Here is a 23,602-nt window from a genome sequence, read left to right on the forward strand (position 1 = left end):
TAAAGGTTACAAAGTCCCGGGGGGGGAGTAGTGTGTGGATTTCCAATGTTGCACCATGTGCGCGAAAACAGAAGAGGCCACTTGTGTGAGTGGGTGCTTGTTTCTGGACACCTCTCGGCTGTAAGGTGCTGGAGACAGATAAGGTTCAAGACGGAGGAGAATCGATGGACGTAAACATAAGTGTATACATGGAGAGCAGGAGGAGGAGCAGTAATGGCTGTAAATATCCCTATATACCATATTATACAGGAGATGAGCAGAGCGACACTAGAGAGCGATAACCTCCACGGTCGGTGCAGCGCTGCGGCCCCCCATGGTGCAGCGCTACAGCCCCTGGGTGCAGCGCGGCCGCTCCTCATCTGTGCAGGTTTGTCCCATCCTCACCCGGAACACTGCACTGCTGCCAAAGTCCAGAGCAGAGGCTGAGGGCACAGCCCGCATGGACGGGGGTCACCTGGAGCGAGCCCACCACAGTCAGACATTACCGGGGGTAACACATCCTTACCAACCGACATTATCGGCAGGGGGTGACACACATCCTTACCGACCGACATTACCGGTGGGGGTGACACATCCTTAGCGACCGACATTACCGGGGGTAACACGCATTTTTACCAACAGACATTACCAGGGGTAACACATCCTTACCGACTGACATTACCAGGGGTGACATGTCCTTACCGACACTGCGATGATCCTCCATCCGCAGATCGTCTGGCACAGGCTGGACTTCACATTTCTATGGTGTAAACGGCCTTCCTGTCTATATGAGCAATGCGCAGACGTGGCTGGCCTGTAGATCGCCCTCGCACGTGGCCTTACTGCATAGTCTGCACACCCACATGCATATTTTGCAGCATATTACACCCTTTGCTACATACAGATCCCGGCGGTATGTGATGCACGAGGTCGGCTACATGAAGCACAACGCGTAAGAAATAAGAACCTGGCACAAAATCGCATTATTGTTTTATTTAACCAACGATAATAAAGGGAGAGGAGGTCATATAAACCGTGACGCCAGACACCTAGAGGACAATAAATTAGCAGCCCGTATCCACTACACCCCACGGTCATACAGGACAATATACAAAAAAAAAAAAACAAACCTAATTTTGAGGTCACTGTAACAAAATGCTCATAAAGGCCGGAGGAGAATCACGTGCAGATACATTCATTAACCCTTCCTACACCCACGGATGTGCAATGCCGGCGACAGGACTAAACAGCGCTAGGCCCTAGGACTGAAGAGCGAGTGAAGACCAGACACACCTTGACGGTATAGACCGGGATTGAGAAACCGGCAAAAAAATAAAATTGCAACAATTTATATGGAAAAGGAGAGAAAAATGTGCAATGTCTTGCGAGAGCTAACAGTTTGTGATGATGGGGCCAGTGGCTAAGCCGGAAGTAACCGAGGAAAAAAGTCGCTTTTCCCATATATTTGTTTTATATATCTGCTCCTGGAAAAGCTGGGTGACAGGCGGAACAGGCAGCCACCAATACAGATGCTGGACGGGTTGTCACCAGTCACCTGTTTGTGGGAAACAGTCAACATGGCCGTGGGTGTAAGTCCGACCTAACGTGGCTAGTATTAGTAATTACCAGGACATCACTAGCTGCTGTTCCCCAATGAGCAAGATGTTCCCTATCCAAAGAATTGGTGATAACCTGCTAATCGCCGGGATCCCACCCATCCAGAGACGGCTCCATTCATGGTCTATGGGGTTGTCAGAGGTAGGGGTGCACCTGCGGGGCCACCTCCCCATTCTATAGGGGTTGTGCAGACCCCCAGTTGAACCCTTCCCACATACACAGTCCTATCGCTCCATTCTACAGCGTCCTGTTCTCGGGATCCCGTTGCCATGAACGCAGTGATGTCGTGTGTGCGCGGCCAATGCCCCACTCTACCCAGGCTCTACAGAGACCCATCATCAGGACTAGTAAACGGGTCCCAGCGGTCAGACCCCGAGCAATCATTAAATACAAGGTTATTCCCAGCTGGGTATGTTAGGGAAAAACTAGATAACCCAAGAGTTGAAAAATAAGCTACATTTTCCAGAAACAGAAAAAAAAAATGAACTAAATTAAATCTGAGTGACAGCAGCGGACGACTCCAGGACTAATCATCACTTTTGGCTGGGTGGACTTTAAGATGATTTTCTTTTTTAATAAAAAAAGGTCAAATTAATCTAGTTAGAAGTAAATGGTCAAGATGTAACACACCTGTAGGATATAATCTCTCTCAGTGACTGGTGAGGGGGCAGAACGCCAGGACCCCCACAACGAATGGCTCCTTCACTGATCCGCAGCAACGACATCAAACCCCTGTCCGGGGCGACAGCCTCACAGATCGCTATGCTATGGCACAACATATAGAGCCCGCCATTATGTGGCGGTGAGACCCCTTTACACATCACTGTGAATGTGACGACGTCAGATCGATGGCAGCGTTGTTTAGTGCAGATTGGCAGCGGGTTACGGGGGGGATCCGGTGAGGATACCAGACGTTGTCCCCGCACAATATGTAATAATTCAGCTATGGGAAGCGGCTAACGTGGTGGCCGGTGCTCAGTCCATCTAGAAACACGACGTCTGTAACAAGGACAGAATGTGGGAATGCTCTGGACCGGGAAAGTGCTGGGAGTGTTATAAGGACAACACAGGCTTTAGCAGCATAAGAACTATTATCACGTGGATCAGCAGCGCGCGCTCAGATCACCTCCCACTCCTCCTCGAAGTCGGACTGCGCCAGGATGCCGCCGCACATAGGAATGTCAGGGTGGTGGCTGTACGACTTGGTGAGACGCTGGAGGAGGCTCCCAGAGCTGCTCACGCCCCAAAGATCGTCCTGGGGCGTCACTGAAAAAGAAACCAGGAATGGTCAGGAACTGAATCATTGTCGGGTCACAACATATCCAGGACCTATCCAAAGGAGAAGTCATAAATATCTGATTGTTGGGGAGGCTGTCAGAGCCGGATTCCTGCTGGAAAAATCTCCAAACATGTTGCAATTCAGCATGCCTGCAACCACCACTAGGGGGAGCTCCCTGTATACAGAGATACATGATAACATTCTGTCTGCAGTCACCACTAGGGGGAGCTCACTGCGTCATACTGCGTTCTTCTGTAAAACTGTGTGGTGGCTGCTAGTAGCCCACATTACTTTCACATGTGTTTCCGCAGGGGAATTGAAGCTCTGAATCAGAATATTTATGAAGATAAATTGAGAAAGTAAAATCGGCACAGAACAATGGACCCATTCAGAAGAAAGAAAGAAGTGTTAGGACCAGACACCTAAAAAAACTCCACAACCTCCTCCCTAGGGCAGGGTTCCCCAACTCCAGTCCTCAAGGCCCACCAACAGGTCATGTTTTCAGGATTTCCTTAGTATTACACAGGTGATAATTGCATCACCTGCACAGGCAATAATTCCATCACCTGTGCAATACTAAGGAAATCCTGAAAACATGACCTGTTGGTGGGCCTTGAGGACTGGAGTTGGGGAACCCTGCCCTAGGGAATAGCCCTTGCTGCACCTTATGCCCTTACCTGTTACCCACGCCATGTTGCCCGGGATCTTCTTCCAGTAGTCCCCGGCCGCGTTCTTCTCTGTGATCCCGTACCGTCTAGCGATATCCCCATTCGGACACAGGGCCCAGACGGTTCTTGTGCTCACTGCCAGTTGACATGCCTGCAAACCTACAGAGACAGATGGCGAATGCTTGAAGGGCGTGTATACTTTTGCAACTAATTTTTTTAACTTTGCAATGGTCTGGATTAAAGATCTACAGTTCTATGTACACAGCTCCGCTGCAGACCAAACAATAAGGATGGCGAGAGGAGGCAGATGGAGCTGCAGGAGATCTGACTACACAGGCTCTGTTTGTAGTCTGTAACCATGGATACACAAAGCTTTGCATGGGAGCTGTATACACCTAAACGAAATTGTTATTTAAAAAAATAAATAAATGAAATTAATAATAAAAATAACAGCAATAATAATAATAATAATATATATATTTAACAGGATATAATCAAGAGGAATGGGCCCATGGCTCTTCTCTTACCAGGCACATATTCCCAGTCCACCCCGACGGGCATCTCCTCGGTGATGCCGATCCGGACGTAAACGTTGCACTTGTTGTCCAGCGTCCACAGCATATTGTCATTTGGACCGGAGTAAACATTTATCAGGATGATTCCTACTGGCTGCAAAAAAAATTAAATAAAAAGGGGTTAATATAATGTGAATAAAATAAACAAGTTGTGCTTCCAGTCACTGATTGGAAATCTCAGCCCGCTTATGACAGCAGATGTTTTGCAACAGTGTTTCTGTCAATTCTCAACATGTCAGCAGTTCAATTCTCTCTACTGAGCTGCACTGATACATTGTAACAAATCCTCAGCGGTGCAAGTAGAATTAATTCCACATGGATTTGATAGCAAAAAACAATGTCTATTCACTGAGAGCAAGCGGAGATTGTGAAGTCTGTTTTGTTGTTATTTTTGGTGTCTGCGAGGGCTGCAGCGGGGAGGAGGTGGCGGGGAGGACGGCGGTGGGAGCGCAGCTCCGGTCTTTCCTGTTCGCACCATTTGAGGTTACGGTTATATTTAGCCGCCGCCGTCCCTGGAAGGAGCGTTGTTTACACACAGATCTCTGCGTTACATCAGGTACGATGCGGTCGCTCATGTGGAAAGTATGCGGCGGCGGCAGCGGCGGACGACGGGTGCGGATTCTCCGAATATTTAGACGGACTGATGTCCTTTTTGTGAGACAGCTGCATCGGATCAGCGCTCGGCAAATGATATTTCTCCCTCATCCAGAACACAAACTGAGGCGCAGGAAGAAATTAAAGGGGTTGTGTAAATAAACCTTAAAGGGCTTTTTCCCCCTAGCTGATAACGTATCCGTGCTCCGCCGGGCGCTGCTCATCTCACAGATGATATAAGGGGGTCTCTACACACAAAGTCCAGGATTAGAAAACCATGGCTGCTATCTTCCAAAAACAGTGCCACACCTGTCCTCAGGTTAGATGTGGTACTGCAGCTTATTCTCATTCACTTCAGTAGAGCTGAGCTGAGCTGTAATACCAGACACAACCAAAGGTCAGGAGTGGCGCTGTTTCTGTAATCTTGGACAACCCCTATAACAGTCTAGTACTTGTACTTATTACCTGTATGGGGGGCTCGATCATGATCCAGGCAGGCAGCATCATACTTGGATTGAGGGGTTGAGTTCCCACTCGGAAGTATATCACTCCGCTGGTGTCGCACGCCCAGATGTGCTGGTTGCCGCAGGACAGGCTGCAGAGCCTCACCGGACCTGGAGGAAGAGTGTGTGCGATCATAAGACAACTGGCGGTAAAATATATATATTTACAGACCGTCTCCCGAGCACCGTCCGGGCCCGATATCCGCTGTTTATAGGGGGCATGATCTATGAATGCATCCCACCCGACACCGTCCATCCCCCATCCTCAGCCCTTGCAGAGTTCAGCCTAGTATGAGGATGTCTAATGCACTCCAAGATCCCCAAAGAAATTATTAAGGGGGTGCGCCATTTTTTTTTTTTAAACTGTGCCCTGAAATTTTGTGAGGTGCAGATTATCCATAGATGCGGTCAGTAGGTACCCGAGCCGGATCCGCCATGTTTCATAATATATGAGGTGCATTTACGGCTGTGCTAATAACTTAAAGGGTTGATCATCAATGTCAGATTATCGTAGGTCCCCAGATCAATGGCAGCCGCATACACAAAGTGTACAGAGCTGCAACTGCAAAGTTCCGTGCACCATGTAGTGTCCGTTCTCGGTACTGCAGTTCCTATTGAAGTAAACTGAGAAGGACCACTACATAGTGCACGGAGCCGTGCTGTCATGGCTCTGTACACTGCCTATGATACAAAAGGTTGATTGGTGGGGAGTGCCCCTACTGATCTGATATCAATGACCAATCCTAAATCCTGAACAACTCCTTTAATAATTCATTATGACCCCAGCTGCCAGAGAGATAGCAACTGGGGCTGTGACTATGGAGCGGCACAGGAGTAAGGGGTGCAGTACACCTCTCTGCCAGGTCACCCATTTACCCTGCCAAAATTAGTGGTGTAAGGGTACAAATTATTGGGGGTACAAAAGGAAAGAAAACTGATGAGTAGGACGCGGTGGCAGGAATTCTGCACAAGACAGAGTCCGACTGCAAACAGTCACGGTTTCCAAGCAACTCCAAACACGTCATTTATGAGAATCAGACAATGCACAGATCTCAGTGTAAATACAGGCGAGATCCCCCCGGTTACCTCCGGACACCACACCCCAAACAAACCAGATCACATTCCACCCACACAATGGGGGTGAGAAAAGCTGGAAACAAAACTGAAACCAGCCTGTGAGGTCTGTGAGGTCCTGCTGGGGACGGACTGACGGCAGGTGGGAAGATGGACCCAGAAATCGCTCATACTGAGTATCAGTGATGTGAAAGCTTAGCGCCAACACTTCTGGCACGCAGGCAGCGGGCACGGCCGGATCAGGTTACCCCAGAGCAGATCTGCTGTAGTGTAACAGGAACTTGGCCTGTCCGCTGCCTGCAAAAATAAGGTAGTGGGCAGCAATGCTGAGCAGTCTGTAATGTGAGTGCACACGACTCGCACATTGCAAGAAAAACACAAAATGATAAATCAGGAATGATTCATAGTGTTCTGAAGAATTGCATGTAAATCGCGAGTCCGATGCGGTTACGATTTCCAGAGATTTTGCAGCTGTCGGAATAAATGGTGGTGAATAGACAGAGGTTCAAGACGGTAAAGGTTCAATGGGGGCATCTGTGATTGTCATGGGCGAACCAACACACGTTCTAAAAACAAAAGAAGTAAAAGAGACCATCGGAATAAAGTGCGGCGCTAAATTTGATGCGGAAAATCTGTGCGGATTGGAGCAGATTTGGAAGGTGCAGTTGCAGATGGGCTTATTAACACTGATGAACCCAGCAAGGGTGCACGCTTTTTTTTTTCCTTGTTTGCATTAATACGTTTCATAAAAATATATTACTATGCACTTATGGAAAAAAAATGAAAACTTCACTAAGCTTTTGCTTGTAAACAGCAACAACATTTGGGGACGATAAATCATTGCCCTCCTAAAAACAACATTCCAGGCGGCTCAGACTAATCCGCAGTGCTCCCGATGTAGGGGCCTCGCAGCTTTGCGTGACTTGTCTAAAGTATCGCTGTCACACGGGTCTCCAGCTGTTAAAATATGTCGGGGTGGACGTCAGCGGCCGCCCGGGGCGGCATTGAATATCACTTACAGAGTGGCTGTCCTGTGCCCCGCGCTGGGACATTCTGTGACACGCACGCACCCGTACAAAGTCTCTTCTCTCGGTTTTCCGGAGTAACGACAACACTGAAACCCGCCACTCGGTGCGAGAGCTCTAAGTACAGATGTTTTAGCGCTGATAGGGACACCTTATCCGAGAGTCTCCCTTCAGATACAGCCGTCTGATGGGCAAATATTGGGTTTACAGAAAACAAAAAATGCTGCTGAACTCTTCTCAGTTCCCAGCACATTTACAAACATAAAAAATATGGGATTTTTTTTAAATTATTTTGAATTCAAATAGTTTAACGTGCAATCGGCCTCTTCACGCACTTACCCAGCTGAGACAGATCCAGTCTTGTCCAATGCATTCCTGTTGGACAGGTCTTGGAGAGAGTGCGGATCAGCACCGCGCCGTACTGATCCAGAGCCCAGACAGCATCCGCGCAGGCCGACATGTGGATCATCTCCGTGTCTGGGGGAAGCTGCGCTGTGGACGGTCTGTATGGAGTAGACAGGTCACTCACGCAGAACAGGTCTTTTCGGCTTTGGGATATCCATAAGACGCTTCCTGCAAATGTGACATCAAAGTGGATGATGTCAGGGTACAGCGGTAAATGTTTAGTCAGACTTATATAGTTAATTCCATCCTAAAAAAAGGGGGTATGTTGCTCGGATTTGACTGGGATCCAACGAGAAAGAATGGGTCCATGCACCGGGCTCAGTGCCCACTCCCTTGGATGGGGCTGCACTGCAGGTGGGTCCGAGGGGCCGCTGTGCAGGGAAAGCAATGAAGGGGACAGAGTGCAACACCAGCCATCTGGCCCCTCCATTCTCAGATGTAGGACCCCCCACTATTACAAAGTGACAGCAAATTCTAGTGATATGTCACATGGGAACGCCCCTTTAATGGATCCTAGTAAATGTTTATTATCGTGGCCTTAAAAATGATTACACTCCTATCAGTGCTACATACCGTCTCTACTCGGGGAAGCAGATGAGAAAATATGTATCCATTTGGTGGTGGATGCCGTACCCCGTGGTACTATCTGATGCCAGTATGTACCTGTAAATAATGGAAAAAAAATCACTGATGTGGAGCAATTAGAAGTAGCAGGGCTCACCCTCAAACATGGATGTATGGACCCTGGCGAATGTGTATGGTGAAGGTAGGGTGCATGTGGATAGAGCAAGGCTGATCTTTTATTCTCAAAATTATCAATTCAATGGTAAAATCAGTCTTCTGTAAATACAGACTTTCCCATCACTCAGATAGGAGATCACAGTTAGTGCTCATGAAGTTCTATGGAGAAGTGTAACTGTAATGTCAGGAGAACTTGCAGCAGAATGTCTGTGTTCCACTAGCTCCTCCCTCCTCATAGAATTTTACAAGCACCAACTGTCATCTATTTCAGTAATGGGAAGATCTCTCTTCACCGACTACAGATTTTACCAATGAATTGAGAGTGAAAGATCAGTCTGGGAGAAGAAAGAGGCAGATTTCTCAGATACGATATAGTATAAAGGTTCTTATTTTCATGTGTACTGTTGATTAATGAAAGAAAATAAATAAAACAATGGTTATTCTTTAAAATGATTAGATACTGAGGAGGGTTCGATGCATTTTTTTCCCCAAGCAGGGGGCATGAGAATTACCATGGAGGGGTCCGGCAGACCCCTATCAAGCCTAGCCTGTGATTGAGCACCAGAGACGACAGGGGAGGAGAACATAAATAAATGTCAAAAATATAACATTTAAATTATTTAAAATCACCCTCCTTTTCTAAAAATATATAAAAAAAAGTTTCAAAATATAAAATTATTTAACCCATATGGAAAACAACATATAGAAAGGAAAAAAAATTAAATTAAAATTAAAAATACCAAGATTGCAGTTTTCAGTTCTCATATCCCTAATATAAATGTATAATATATAAAAAATATATAATACTAATTTAAAATAATTAATTATTATTATATTATTATTATTATTATTATTATTAACAATAATAAAATACTATGCTCCCCCCTTAATGGGATCTATAGTGGGATCTATATTAGCAAATACCTTCTATTAGAAGTGTAGTATAGTTCTTCTGATTCGCTATGTCCCTTTCCTCATGTGCAGGCTTTGCTGGACCTTAGGTATCCATGCTAACGACCACTGATATTGTGACAGCTAGTTGCTAGTTGTCGTAACCATGGATACCTAAGATCCAGCAAAGCATGCACATGAGGAAAGAGACATAGCGAATCAGAAGAACTATACTACATTTCTAATAGGAGGTATTTGCTAATATTATTACACCCACTACATATTGGGATAGGATCTTGGAGATGGGAATACTCCTTTAAGTTAGGCATTCAGAAAATGGTGAAAAATTATTTTTTTAAAGTTATAAAATATAAGAGAAACCACGTTTGGCATCGCTGTAGTCAGACCGACCTGTAGAATTAAGCTACTACCGTATTTTTCGGACTAGAAGACGCACTTTTTTCCTCCAAAATATTGGAGGAAAGTGGGGGGTGCGTCTTACAGTCCCATATACATAAATACTGTGGCTGTGGGGGAAGCGACAGTGGTGGAGGAACGGTGCACAGGAGGCAGCAGCCGCCTGCTGCAGCCTACACTGTGCCCGCTACTAAAGAAAATGAATATTCACTGCTCTCCGTGGGTGTGGGTAGCAGTGAATATTAATTTTCCTTAATAACCGGCACACTGTGCCTGCAGTGCGGCTCCTGGTAAGTATGGCCCCCCTCATCCCGGTATGTATGGCCCCCTTCATCCCTGTATGTATGGCCCCCCCTGATACCTGTCACGCTGCACAGAAAAAAAACAAAAACTTTCATACTCACCTCCTCTCTCCTCCACGCTCTGTGCTGGAATAGTCACTGCTCCCCACGCTGGGGAGCAGCGACCATTCATTGTCCCTAATAGTGCGCACGCTGTACCCAAAGCGCGGCTCCTGCTGCGCTCGGTGGTCAGTGTGCCCGCTAGTAAAGGCCATGAATATTCACCATTCCCATGGGAGACAAAAGACAAAGATAAAAGTTGACAAAGTGTTAATACCCATTACAATGCACAGCGATGCGACTAAAGCAGAGCTGACACTCACCTATAAGGTTCCCCTTTGCTACGTGAAACTCATTTTTGCCAGAGGTGATCCATACGCCGCTGCTGTTGACCCCCAGTAAGCTGGGCTGGCACTGGGACTGCTGGGACCAGAATGTCATGCGCAGCTTGTCAGCCACCTTCTCCACGGGCGCTTGGGCCGCCGTGGCCACTGTCTGCGTGGCCTGAATCAGGGTTTGGAACAAGGTGTATTGGTCAAAGACAACATAGTCCGTGATGCTGACCTGTAACGTACAAGGTTCATTGAAGATACAAGTCATAATGGGGCCTGGTGACAAGTATGGAGACTATGGGGCTGCGCTACACGAGGAGCTCGGAAATTAAGACAAAGTGCCTACTTGCCACCAATGGTCATCTTCTCCTTGAGGATTTTTGGAGGTGACTCCAGTCCTGAACCACAAGTTGCCATTGGTGTCCAGAGTCCAGACGGTGTCCTGATCCCCCAGTGTCAGGCAGACTGGTTCCAGTGCCTGCCTCTCACTGCAATGGTAACACGACGGTCATTACCCACTGGACCGGAGGATGGGGAAACTACCCAGAACAATCCGTAAGACGCACCTAACCAGGTCGCACTGCCAGACTTCACCCTCCGGAGAGAAGCTGCTGACTCCTTCCCTGTACAGGAGGCCGCGCTGCTCAGTCAGGGCCCACACCACGTTATTTCTGGCCGTGATCTGGGATAATGGGCACGGGCAGTCAACTTTAATGGCTCTGGCACACGGGCGATCCACACTGAGGCCTGGTGGAAAATAATCAGAAAAAACATTTAGCACTGTCAACCTGCAGCCGGTTTTTAATTTTTTTCCTCCCCTTCCTCTAAGAACCATTATTTTTTCAGGATGAGCTGTAATTTTGAATGAGGCTGTGGCAGGGCATCACTGGAGTACCAAGATGGTGGCCAGGGAGGGTGTAGGGGGGACTCCAGTAGGCCCCTGTCTGCCCTGGAAACCCATTGCCACCCTACGATTGAATCGCTTGGGGGCTGATCAGAGACAAAAACAGAGCAACACTGCAATCTCGTGCCTTAAATGCCGCTGTCAGTAATTAACAGCACCATTTAAGGGGTTAAATTGCAGCCAGTGGAGAAAGCTCCTATCGCTGATGTTAGCATCAGACGTTGGCTGTATAACACAGTTGGTATCTGCTGGGTATGGTAGGAGCTCAGCTCGAGCCCGCTGCATAAACCAGCACCCGTCGTGTGATGTACATGTATGACACTCATCAGGAAGGAGTTAAATAATGACAGAGATGATTCTCAAAGTAGTCTGTGTATGACGCAAGGCCCCGTAGGCAAGGTCCCGCATTGCCCCCCATAGGTAAGGTCCCGCATACCTGTCTGTAAGTATAAATCTCCGTTGGTTCTGATAATCCAGGCAGTGTCGTCACTCAGAGCTATGGATGAGGCCTGGGGAAGCGCTTCGTACCAATGTCTCTTCCCTTTAATGGTCACTTTCCCACACGCGAAGGCCTTGTCCGTCTTCTGTTCGATCTTCCACAATAGGTTTCCTATAGAGAAATGATTGCACAATGTTATCCGTACCCGCGGACACAGTGAGAGCCTCCGTCCTATAACAGCTGGTGGCTATTCTGCCCTGTGGACGCAGCTGCAGCGATACAGCCCCGGGTACATCGGGATTACTGATCTATAGGACAAACCTGAGGGAGACACTGCCACCTGCTGGACGGCGTCTTCGAATCTCTGCCAGCGAAGGCCGACCTCCGGCACAGAGCTGCAGTACAGGGACCCCTTGTAGTCCAGACACCAGACGTACTTCTCGGACACGACGAGGCTTAGGATGCCACTGGCAGGTCCAGAGTAAACCATCCAGCTCTCCGCAAGCTAAAGGGGGCACAGAAATACGTCATATACTGTGATAACACAGAGACGGCGATTGTACGGAGGGGAGAAAGGGCTTCACCATTGCAAAATAGGAAAAACTACTAAAAGGGGAAAAGGGGTGGTCTCCACGACTGGATAATGCCTTAACCTGTCAGAAGCGAATGCCTATAAATACCTGTTCCGATTTCAGTAAAGTGCTTTCTTCTTGCATGGACCGTGACAGATCTTGGGATACGGCCATTTCTGCCACACTGACGTCAGAGGAAGAGTGCGGGATTCTGTGACCGTAGATGTCCTCGTCATCGCTGGACGCCAACGAATGCTCGTGCTCGCTGCGCTCCGGTCGGTACTTTGTGGCGGCTTCTGTCGTGTCCTTAGGTAAACGGTATGCATCCAGACCAAAGATGTCCCCAATAGAACTTGAGGTTATGTGGCACAGGAAAGCGGACGCCTCTTTCTGCTGCTCACAGATCTCACGCTTGAGGCCGTCCACGGATTGGGGCTCATAGTCATTGCTTAAGTCCGCACCTTGTCCTCCAGAGTCATTACCATCCTGCGTCTGCATTACGGCACCTTGCTCATTGGAGTCACCATGTTCGAGCTCAGTGCAGATATCACCAGCCGCTGCACTAACCTCGGACGCACAGCCGACGGGGGCTTCAGATGTGGCGCCGTCACTATTCTTAGTGCTTCCATCATGGTCTTCATCCCCGTGATATGAACTGCTCTCGCTCTCTGCATCCAGAGCTGGAGAATCAGAAGTTCGGATGGTGCTGAAGACGCCCGACGTGTTCTCCTCTCCGCTGTGACACTTCCCGCTGATCAAACTTTCCTGGGAGCTTAAATGGTCTGCGCTGTCGCTGGTCATCCCCACCGCGGTGCCGGAAAAGTAGGAGGTTAGAGAGCGCGGGCTGTCCACGCTCGGAGTGCTCTCGAGAGATCCCACCCGACTCCTTGAACCGCTTTCTGGAGAACAAAATCGAAAGAAAAAAAATTACTAAAAACTTAAAATCGATCTCTGCGATTTTTTCACTTTCAATTTTTTCATGTTTCTCTTCAAAGAGTAGTTTTTATACTGATGCTCCAGTACGAGAGATTGCTTTGTTGTAGTTTTGAATAACACCATGTAATGTATTGAAAAATGGGAATGTATTTATTTTTAAAAGCGGCGAAATGATTAAAAAGAAAACAAAATACAAAATCCAGAATTGCTTCTTTTTTTTGGCTTTTCTTTACATACTGCTCAGTTACCTGACAACACGCATGATTCTTCAGGTCAGTACGATTATGGAGATACTGTACTATTTTTACAAATAGTGGCATGTAAAAGTTTGGGCACCCTTGGAGATAAGGTCTGAAACCTTGGTCAAAGTTAAGTAGCCAGTTAGGGTTATGGCTTGTTCACCATCATCGTTAGGAAAGGCCAGGTGATGCAAATTTCCCAGCTTTATAAAAACCCAGCCTCCTCTAACCTTGTGCCAAAAAACAGCAGCCATGTGTTCTAAGCAGCTGCCGAGCACTCTGAAAATGGTGGAGGCCCACAAAGCAGGAGAAGGCTATAAGAAGAAAGCAAAGCGTTTTCAAGCTGCCCTTTCCCCAGTTCGAATTGTAATTAAGAAATGGCAGTTACCAGGAACAGTGGAGGTCAAGATAAGGTCTGGAAGACCAAGCAACATTTTAGTGAGAGCACCTCGTAGGATTGCTAGAGAGTCAAACCAGAACCCCCGCTTGACTGCAAAATACCTTCAGAAAGATATAGCAGGCTCTGGTACATTGTTCTACTGTGCAGAGACACCTGCACAAATATGGCCTTCATGGAAGAGTCATCAGAAGAAAACCTCTCCTGCATCCTCACCATAAAATTCAGCATCAGAAGTATGCAAAAGAACATCTTAGCAAGCCTGATGCATTCTGGAAACAAGTCCCGTGGACTGATGAGGTAAAATAAAACTCTTTGGCCACAATGATCAAAGGTATGTGTGGAGAAAAAAGGGCACAGAATTTCAGGAAAAGAACATCTCGCCAACCATTAAGCATGGGGGTGGATGAATTAAGCTTTGGGGTTGTGTTGCAGCCAATGGCACGGGGAACATTTCACGGGTAGATGGAAGAATGGATTCAATAAAATTTCAAAAAATTCTTGAAGCAAACAGAACACCATCTGTAAAAAAGCCGAGGTTGAAAAGAGGATGGCTTCTACAAATGGATAATGATCCTAAACGCACATCAAAATCCATAATAGACTACATCAAAGGCGCAAGCTGAAGCTTTTACAATGGCTCTCACAGTCCCCTGATCTGAACATCATTGAAAATCTGTGTCTAGACCTCAAAATAGCAGCACATGCAATACGACCCAGGAATCTCACAGAACTGTGAGAATTTTCAAAGGAAGAATGGATGAAAATCCCTCAAGAATTGAAAGACTCTTGTCTGGCTACAAAAAGCGTTTACAAGCTGTGATGCTTCCAAAAAGGGGTGCTACTAGGTACTAACCATGTAGGGAGCACAAACTTTTGCATCGGCCCATTTTCCTTTTTGTAATTTTTAAAATTAAAAATATGAAAAAAATATATATTTTTTTCCCTAACATATAAAGGAAATGTGTCATCTTTAACTTTAGGCCTTTTAGAGATCATTTCATCTTCAACTTGCTTAATTGTTCGCATTAACAGTAATTTTGACCAGTGTTTGCCCAAACTTTTACATGCCACTGTATGTTTTAGTGGCTGAAAAAAAAATGAATTAGAACTTTGTAAATTTGGATTTGTTTCATCATTTTCTGAAACGAGTCATTTTATTTTTCGGTCGCCGAACCTGTATGAAGACTCATTATTGTCATTCAGGAGTGCAGACGGATCAGCCCACACCATACTCAGACATGCAATTACCTTGACGCCTCTTTTTTTTTTTCTTCACCCTTATAGGCTTCACCTCCAGTTTGTGCTCAAATTCCTCATTGCTGATGACGCTAAATCTCTGCGAGGAGGAGCGCTGCTCCCGAACGGCGTTGTCGGATGAGTCCTGATCGGCATCGTTCAGACTGTACACGCTGTCTATAGAGCGGGGGCCCCGGTCTGGAAACTCCACAGGGAGAGAGCTACTTCGGACTCTCGGCTCCAGCGCCTCTTCTTGATCCCCTTCCTCCAGCTCCAGGGGGCACAGCTGGATCCGCTCCGTTCTCAGCGTCTGGACAGGAGGGTCCTGGCTTTCTTTACTATTGGCTACTAGTCCGTTTTGTGGCTTCTGTTCCAGTGAGGTGTGCTTTGCAGGCATCCGGAAAGGGCTATGTAATACGGCTGTTACAAAAGAAGACAAATCTAGTAAGAAATATAAAAAATGAAGTGCCGGACGCAAAGGACGAAAAAAAAAAAAAAAGACGAAATTAAACTATTACCACCTTCTCGCCTTGTCTCAATGTTTTTACCATTTTGGGGTACGTACACATTGCTGTGCCCAATGATCACCCACATGGGGGGCTCCTTCCTTTCTAAAGGAAAACTTAGCTCTCCTTTTTATCAGTCTCCTGACCTCCGTAGGAAATCTGTGGCCTCAGTGGTTAATAGACTGGTGGTTGGTAGTTACCACTATCCAGGTGGAGATCACTGGGGTTGGATCAGAGGGGGATTCAAGGGGCAACTATTTACTCTCTGCTCCTTTATAAGGCTTCTGTCTTTCTATAAGCGAAGCAGAAACCCATTTAATGTCTCCAATCACTCACAACAAACAGAGGCCTTAAAGGGGATTGCCCACAGCGAACATGTATGTATGTATGTATATATATATATATACTAGCTATTGAACCCGTTCTACGCCCCGGGTGGTGAGCATTTTTATTGGTATATGGTCTCCCATGCTGTTATGTGCTACCCCCCTCCTGGTATTTGTGCTGCCCCCATCCTGTTCCCACCATCCTATCCTGGTATGCGAGGCCCTCCTTACCCCCAATCCCGGTATGCGTGACACCCCTCATCCCCAATCCCGGTATGCATGGCACCCCTCACCCCCAATCCCGGTAAGCATGGCACCCCTCATCCACAATCCCGGTAAGCATGGCACCCCTCATCCACAATCCTGGTATGCATGGCGCCCCTCATCCCCAATCCTGGTATGCATGGCTCCCTCATCCCCAATCCTGGTATGCATGGTTCCGTCATCCCCAATCCTGGTATGCATGGTTCCGTCATCCCCAATCCTGGTATGCATGGCTCCCTCACCCCCATCCTGGTATGCATGTCTCCCTCACCACCATCCTGGTATGCATGGCACTCCTCATCCCTATCCTGGTATGCCTGGTCCCCTCATCCCCCAATCTTGGTATGCGTGGTACCCCTCACCCCCCAATCCTGGTATGCGTGGTACCCCTCACCCCCCAATCCTGGTATGCGTGGTACCCCTCACCCCCCAATCCTGGTATGCGTGGTACCCCTCACCCCCCAATCCTGGTATGCGTGGTACCCCTCACCCCCCAATCCTGGTATGCGTGGTACCCCTCACCCCCCAATCCTGGTATGCGTGGTACCCCTCACCCCCCAAATCCTGGTATGCGTGGTACCCCTCATCCTGGTATGCATGGTCCCCTCACCCCCCAATCCTAGTATGCATGGTACCCCTCACCCCCCAATCCTGGTATGCATGTGTGGCACCCCAGAGGGTCTGGTTGCCACAGTGGCATTGCTTCCCTTAAAAGTAGTAATGCCATGTCTGGAGGCAAGCGGGGGTTTCCTGGTCAGGAACACAATACATGCAACACTTCCTGTCTCCACGCCAACAAGGGGAGGCACCTCCCCTTGGCAACTGGTATCTGGGGGCAGGGTTAGTTAGTCTCAGAGTGAGGAGTTGAGTTTAGGACATCAAGGAGAGAGGAGCTAGGGACTGGAGCTGGAGATAGCTCGTCCTAGCTGGACTACACAGAGAACCGGACACCGGAGTCCGAGGCTGTGGGGAATTCTAGACCCAGCAGCAGATACCGTAGGGCAGGAGATTGCAGGTCTCCTGGCCCCCATCAGACGCCCGGAGGCTCAGCAGCACCGAAGGACCAGTACCGCTAAAGAGGAGCGAGGCATCCACAAGGCCCGAGCTGCCAGCCATACGGGTGAGCACAGCACGTTACACTCAGGGACGTGGGCTACAACACAGCTATAAGCAGAGAAGCCAAAAGAGTATAGTAAGGACGGCAGGCCTACAACTCCACCTGGCCAGGAAGACTCTATGCTTGCTCCCAGACTGACCAGGCTCCTATCACTAGCCAGTACTCCAGTCGAGGCCTGTCCAATTGCTACCAGTAAAGACCCTGGGACTGCACTATACGGACTCTGTGGTTATTTCTGCACAGCAATACCCTGCACAACCACCATCATCCATACACACTGCCCTGAAGCTAACTCTTCCTGTGGGGAGTTATACCACCTTTGCTGCTATACCACCGGCTTCAGAGGACTGTTCCGCAGCGGCGGTCTCTATTAACCGCACTCCACAGGTGGCGTAGTCGGACATTATATAACCTATATACATCTACTACCCTTGGATTGACCACCTGGGTCACCGCCACGGTGACTACTACCCCCAGCATCTACAGGCCCGGCTCCGGGTACCCCACGGCCCAGGGAAGGCGTCACATGGTCCCCTCACCCCCCAATCCTGGTATGTGTGGCACCCCTCATCCAACAATCCTGGTATGTGTGGTACCCCTCACCCCCCAATCCTGGTATGCGTGGTCCCCTCACCCCCCGATCCTGGTATGCATGGTCCCCACACCCCCCGATCCTGGTATGCATGGTCCCCACACCCCGCAATCCTGGTATGTGTGGCCCCCTCATCCCTTTCATGCTGTACACACATACAAAAACATAAACCACTTATACTCACCTTTCTTCTCTGTGCTCCAGTGCTGCTGCGTCCTGTTCTGCCGGAGGCCGGGGGAGGAGTGCGGCACCGGAGCACCGCGCTGTCCGGCACCATTTTGCTTAAGACACACTGCAAATGTGTATTCAGTAAAATGGCGCCGGACAGCGCTATGCGCATGCGCTGATCTGACGCCTCACTCCTGCCCCGGTCTCCGGCGAAGAGAGGCGCCGCAGCAACGCTCCTCCCGGTCAGGTAAGTATGTAAGTATGGCGCTGGAGATCGCGGTATGCGTTCAGTGTCTATGCATACCGCGATCTCCGGCACCATACACACTCCTCTTACCTGTAACGGCTGGATGCGTGCTTCTGTCTGGAGCCAGACTGCGTGACGCGCATGAGCAGTCTATAAAGGTTTCAGACAGAGACACGCATCCCCGGTTATATTATAGAGAGAGATATATATATATATATATATATATACAGTACAGACCAAACGTTTGGACACACCTTCTGATTTAAAGATTTTTCTGTATTTTCTTGACTATAAAAATTGTACATTCACACTGAAGGCATCAAAACTATGAATTACCACATGTGGAATTATATACTTAACAAAAAAGTGTGAAACAACCAAAAATATGTCTTATATTCTAGGTTCTTCAAAATAGCCACCTTTTGCTTTGATGACTGCTTTGCACACTCTTGGCATTCTCTTGATGAGCTTCAAGAGGTAGTCAGCGGAAATGGTCTTCCAAAAATCTTGAAGGAGTTCCCAGAGATGCTTAGCACTTGTTGGCCCTTTTGCCTTCACTCTGCGGTCCAGCTCACCCCAAACCATCTCGATTGGGTTCAGGTCTGGTGACTGTGGAGGCCAGGTCATCTGGCGCAGCCCCCCATCACTCTCACTCTTGGTCAAATAGCCCTTACACAGCCTGGAGGTGTGTTTGGGGTCATTGTCCTGTTGAAAAATAAATGATGGTCCAACTAAACGCAAACCAGATGGAATAGCATGCCTCTGCAAGATGCTGTGGTAGCCATGCTGGTTCAGTATGCCTTCAATTTTGAATAAATCCCCAACAGTGTCACCAGCAAAGCCCCCTCACACCATCACACCTCCTCCTCCATGCTTCACGGTGGGAACCAGGCATGTAGAGTCCATCCGTTCACCTTTTCTGCGTCGCACAAAGACACGGTGGTTGGAACCAAAGATCTCAAATTTGGACTCATCAGACCAAAGCACAGATTTCCACTGGTCTAATGTCCATTCCTTGTGTTCTTTAGCAGAAACAAGTCTCTTCTGCTTGTTGCCTGTCCTTAGCAGTGGTTTCCTAGCAGCTATTTTACCATGAAGGCCTGCTGCACAAAGTCTCCTCTTAACAGTTGTTGTAGATGTGTGTCTGCTGCTAGAACTCTGTGTGGCATTGACCTGGTCTCTAATCTGAGCTGCTGTTAACCTGCGATTTCTGAGGCTGGTGACTCGGATAAACTTATCCTCAGAAGCAGAGGTGACTCTTGGTCTTCCTTTCCTGGGGCTGTCCTCATTTGAGCCAGTTACTTTGTAGCGCTTGATGGTTTTTGCAACTGCACTTGGGGACACTTTCAAAGTTTGCCCAATTTTTCGCACTGACTGACCTTCATTTCTTAAAGTAATGATGGTCACTCGTTTTTCTTTACTTAGCTGCTTTTTTCTTGCCATAATAAAAATTCTAACAGTCTGTTCAGTAGGACTATCAGCTGTGTATCCACCAGACTTCTGCACAACACAAACTGATGGTCCCAACCCCATTTATAAGGCAAGAAATCCCACTTATTAAACCTGACAGGGCACACCTGTGAAGTGAAAACCATTTCCGGTGACTACCTCTTGAAGCTCATCAAGAGAATGCCAAAAGTGTGCAAAGAAGTCATCAAATCAAAAGGTGGCTACTTTGAAGAACCTAGAACATAAGACATATTTTCAGCTGTTTCACACTTTTTTGTTAAGTATATAATTCCACATGTGTTAATTCATAGTTTTGATGCCTTCAGTGTGAATGTACAATTTTCAAAGTCATGAAAATACAGAAAAATCTTTAAATGAGAAGGTGTGTCCAAACTTTTGGTCTGTACTGTGTATATATATATATATTTTTTTATTTATCATGGACAACTTAGCATTTCAGAAAAGTGATTTCTAATAGAGAAAAAGCCCTTTAAAAAGTCTGATGAAAAACTTCATTATTTGCAACCTCCGCTAATAACGCAAGGAGCATTTTTGCCCTCACCGGATACGGCTCCTTCTGGCATGTCTGAGATTCTGATGATTTCCCGGTCACCCTTCAGGAAAAATATTTCGTTGTTGATACAGGAGACTGAGACGATATCCCCGGCACTTTCAAGACCTCCAACCACAGCCTGGAGGGTAAAAAAAACAACAACTTATTAGAATATGACCAGAAATAAGCAAAAAAAATACTAGGCCCGCTGACTATGTCCTCGGGTTCTGTAGCGCTCATACCTGATTGATGGTGTCTATCAGATAGATGCTGTACTCGTCCCAGCTCAGGACCCATCCGTCATGTAGGAAACAGGTCACCGGGCCCAGGTGTTTCTCAGACAGGACATATTTTGCTTGATTCGTTGTTTCCACGCGAGGATACAGCTCGAAAGATTCTAGTCCACGAGACAACACGTCCTTCAAAATGAAAGTTGACTGAACGGCTCCGTGGGCGTCCGCCTTCCAGAGGCGCAGTCCGGGCCGGGATGCGAACAAGGTAAGGTCACTTTGCTTGCAGAGGCTGGGGATAAAGCACGCTCCGTATCTGCCATTACTGAAAGAACAAGACGATGTTACCGGAGATGTGATGAGGCTGGAAACAGTTGAGTCTCGATGACAAGTTGGCGTTTGGCCGCCGTTCACACTGCGCCAATACAGTAACAACACAGGTCTGTGACTAAAAAGCTGTTTGATTATTTTCATATAATTTCCATGTATTTTGGTGTTTTAATAACTAAAAAAAAATATATAAAAAAAAATCCTAAACGTCAGGACTTGCCACAAAGCTATAGGTTCTTCTGCAAACTCTGGTGTGAATCATCGGCTTATTTTCTTTCCCCATTAACATGAATAGGAACTGTGTGATTGGCTGGTGGCAGTCAGGTGGTTAGTGACATAATAATGAAAGGTCCTTATGCTTTCAAGAAACTTGCATTGGAATTTCATTCCTCAACCGTGTTTCCCCAAATTAGCGTTATGGCTTTGTGGAAACATATTAATTCGCCTGACCGTTTCTGTTTCATTTGTGGTGAATGTACAGTGTTGAAACAACAGCTGAATATTACAGACTTTGTGAAAAAAAAGTATACTTCGCATACTTCGGACTAAAACTTGGAGATCGAGATAAAGTTTGGGCGCCTCATAAAGTGTGCAAACGTTGTGTTGAGGACCTCCAAAATTGTTTCAAGGGTAAGAAAAAAAGCTTTCGCTTATGGGATTCCTATGGTATGGCAAGAGCAAAAGAACCATAGTGACGACTGTTACTTTTGTTCATGCAATGTGAAAGGGTATAATGCCAAATGGAAGCATTCCACTTCATACCCCAATCTTCACTCAGCAATTTGTCCCATCCCCTATAGCACAGATAAACCAGTACCCAAGGCCCCTGCTACCTTGGAAGAGAGTCCTAGCTCCGATGAAGGTGGAATCACACCTGAACCAAATGACGAATCAAGTTCTGACTTTGAAGATGATACAAGACCAACATTTTTTTTCCCCAGGAGGAGGTGAAGGATTTAGTAAGAGACTTGAATCTTCCCAAAGATGCCGCTGAGTTACTCGGATCAAGGCTCAAAAGCAGGAATTTATTGTTACCAGGAGTGTCTTTTTTATGGTTCAGACATCGTGAAAAGGAGATCGTCCCTTACTTTGCCCAGAAAGACAAGTTGGTTTATTGCAACGATGTCGAAGGTTTGAAGGGTCAATTCAAAATCCAATAAGATTCAGCGCAATGGCGTCTTTTTATAGATTATTCAAAAAGAAGTCTCAAAGCAGTTTTACTCCACAACGGCGGTTTTTACGCTTCCATCCCTGTAGGTCATTCCATACACTTGAAGGAAACCTACGAGAACTTGGAATTGGTTCTTCGTAAACTTAAATATAAAGACCACGGTTGGCAAATGTGTGGGGATTTGTAGGTCTTGTGCATGCTGCTTGGGCAACAAGCTGGGTATACCAAATACCCTTGTTTTCTGTGTCTGTGGGACAGTCGAGACCGACAAAATCACTGGACCAAGAAAAGCTGAGGGTGCTCACAGTTGGTGAAAAAAAAAGAACGTCCTCCGAGAAACTTTGGTACCGCCCTATAAAGTTCTTCTACCACCTCTCCACATAAAATTGGGCTTGATGAAGCAATTCGTAAAATCACTTCCAAGAGATGAGGAATGCTTCAAATACTTGGTCACCAAGTTTCCAAGCCTCTTGGAGGCAAAATTGAAGGAAGGCGTGTTCATCAGACCAGACATTAGAAGGCTTATAGCTGATAAAAGAGTTAGTCAATTCCATGAAGGATCCTCAAAAAGAAGGGTGGATTGCATTTAAAGAGGTCGTAGAGAAATTTTTAGGCGATAAAAAAAGTTCCCAACTACAAAAACGGTAATTCGTCTAACCGGTGATTGTACTTCCAGAAGTCCATCTGGACAGCATCATTGAGGACGTCCTTCTTATCCTTTCAAGGACAGGAAACACAGAGAGGTTAAAAGCCTTCCCCTCCCTCCACCCCTTAGTGTTATTTCTAAGTACCACACTAGGATGGTTGCAACAAACAAACATTTTTATTACAATTCTATATGACAATGTTACTTCACACTGTATAGGACATGAAAGGGAGGGAACTAACTGTGCTGTCAGGATGGACTCCTGGAAATACAATTACCGGTAAGACTAATTACCGTTTTCCAGGATGTCCCCCTGACAGCACCATGGCGAATACCAAAGTATTGAGTTAAGGTGGGACCACCGAATGGAGAAATTTCCTACCAAAAGCCATTCTCTGACTGGCTACAACATCTGGCTTGTAATGTCTAGAAAATGTACTTAGGTTAGACCAAATTGCAGCCATACATATCTGCTCCACCGAGGCCCCCCCTTTCTCCGCCCAAGAAGTGGCCATTGATCGAGTCGAATGAGCCCTCAACTCAACAGGAGGGGTCTTTCCTTCTGCCGAATAGGCTAGACCTATTGTAGACTTAATCCACCTGGCAATTGTCTTTTTTGAGGCTGTTTTACCTTTACTTCTACCCCCAAACTGGACAAACAGGTTGTGATCCTGTCTCCAACCCTGGGTGGCCTCTAAATAAGTGATGACTGCTTGTCTAACGTCCAGGGAATGGAAGAAGGCTTCTTTTTGATTTTTAGGATTCTGACAAAAGGACGGAAGTACCACTTGCTGATTTATAGATGGTAGAAAGGATGGATCGAATCTAATAACTAT

At 47.0% G+C, this 23,602-nt stretch overlaps 1 protein-coding gene and 1 long non-coding RNA gene across 4 annotated transcripts in view; one reads left to right on the forward strand and one right to left on the reverse strand.

Moving 5' to 3' along the window:
- Positions 1-957: 957 nt before the first annotated feature.
- TECPR2 (tectonin beta-propeller repeat containing 2) overlaps positions 958-23,602 on the reverse strand; it is a 34,689-nt gene continuing 12,044 nt past the window's right edge. For 2 of the 3 annotated variants that reach the window (XM_073638386.1, XM_073638387.1), the window contains 15 exons: positions 20,632-20,944; positions 20,399-20,528; positions 15,180-15,587; positions 12,465-13,255; positions 12,106-12,289; positions 11,782-11,955; positions 11,008-11,188; positions 10,788-10,929; positions 10,433-10,673; positions 8,293-8,382; positions 7,654-7,887; positions 5,178-5,326; positions 4,071-4,212; positions 3,553-3,702; positions 958-2,862 (listed from right to left, as the gene is read on the reverse strand). In XM_073638386.1, coding sequence (XP_073494487.1) covers positions 2,714-2,862; positions 3,553-3,702; positions 4,071-4,212; positions 5,178-5,326; positions 7,654-7,887; positions 8,293-8,382; positions 10,433-10,673; positions 10,788-10,929; positions 11,008-11,188; positions 11,782-11,955; positions 12,106-12,289; positions 12,465-13,255; positions 15,180-15,587; positions 20,399-20,528; positions 20,632-20,944 — 3,478 coding nt within the window. In that variant the 3' untranslated portion in view covers positions 958-2,713. The remainder of the gene's footprint in view (positions 2,863-3,552; positions 3,703-4,070; positions 4,213-5,177; positions 5,327-7,653; positions 7,888-8,292; positions 8,383-10,432; positions 10,674-10,787; positions 10,930-11,007; positions 11,189-11,781; positions 11,956-12,105; positions 12,290-12,464; positions 13,256-15,179; positions 15,588-20,398; positions 20,529-20,631; positions 20,945-23,602) is intronic. The other variant, XM_073638388.1, reaches the window with a different exon arrangement.
- Positions 4,234-15,691, forward strand: LOC141153515 (uncharacterized). The gene is made up of 2 exons (XR_012247314.1): positions 4,234-4,674; positions 15,216-15,691. It is a non-coding gene; the product is annotated as an uncharacterized lncRNA (long non-coding RNA).

This window comes from Phyllobates terribilis, unplaced genomic scaffold, assembly GCF_046119375.1.
Source record: "Phyllobates terribilis strain yellow unplaced genomic scaffold, ASM4611937v1 Scaffold_7__3_contigs__length_470593459, whole genome shotgun sequence".
NCBI lineage: Eukaryota > Metazoa > Chordata > Amphibia > Anura > Dendrobatidae > Phyllobates > Phyllobates terribilis.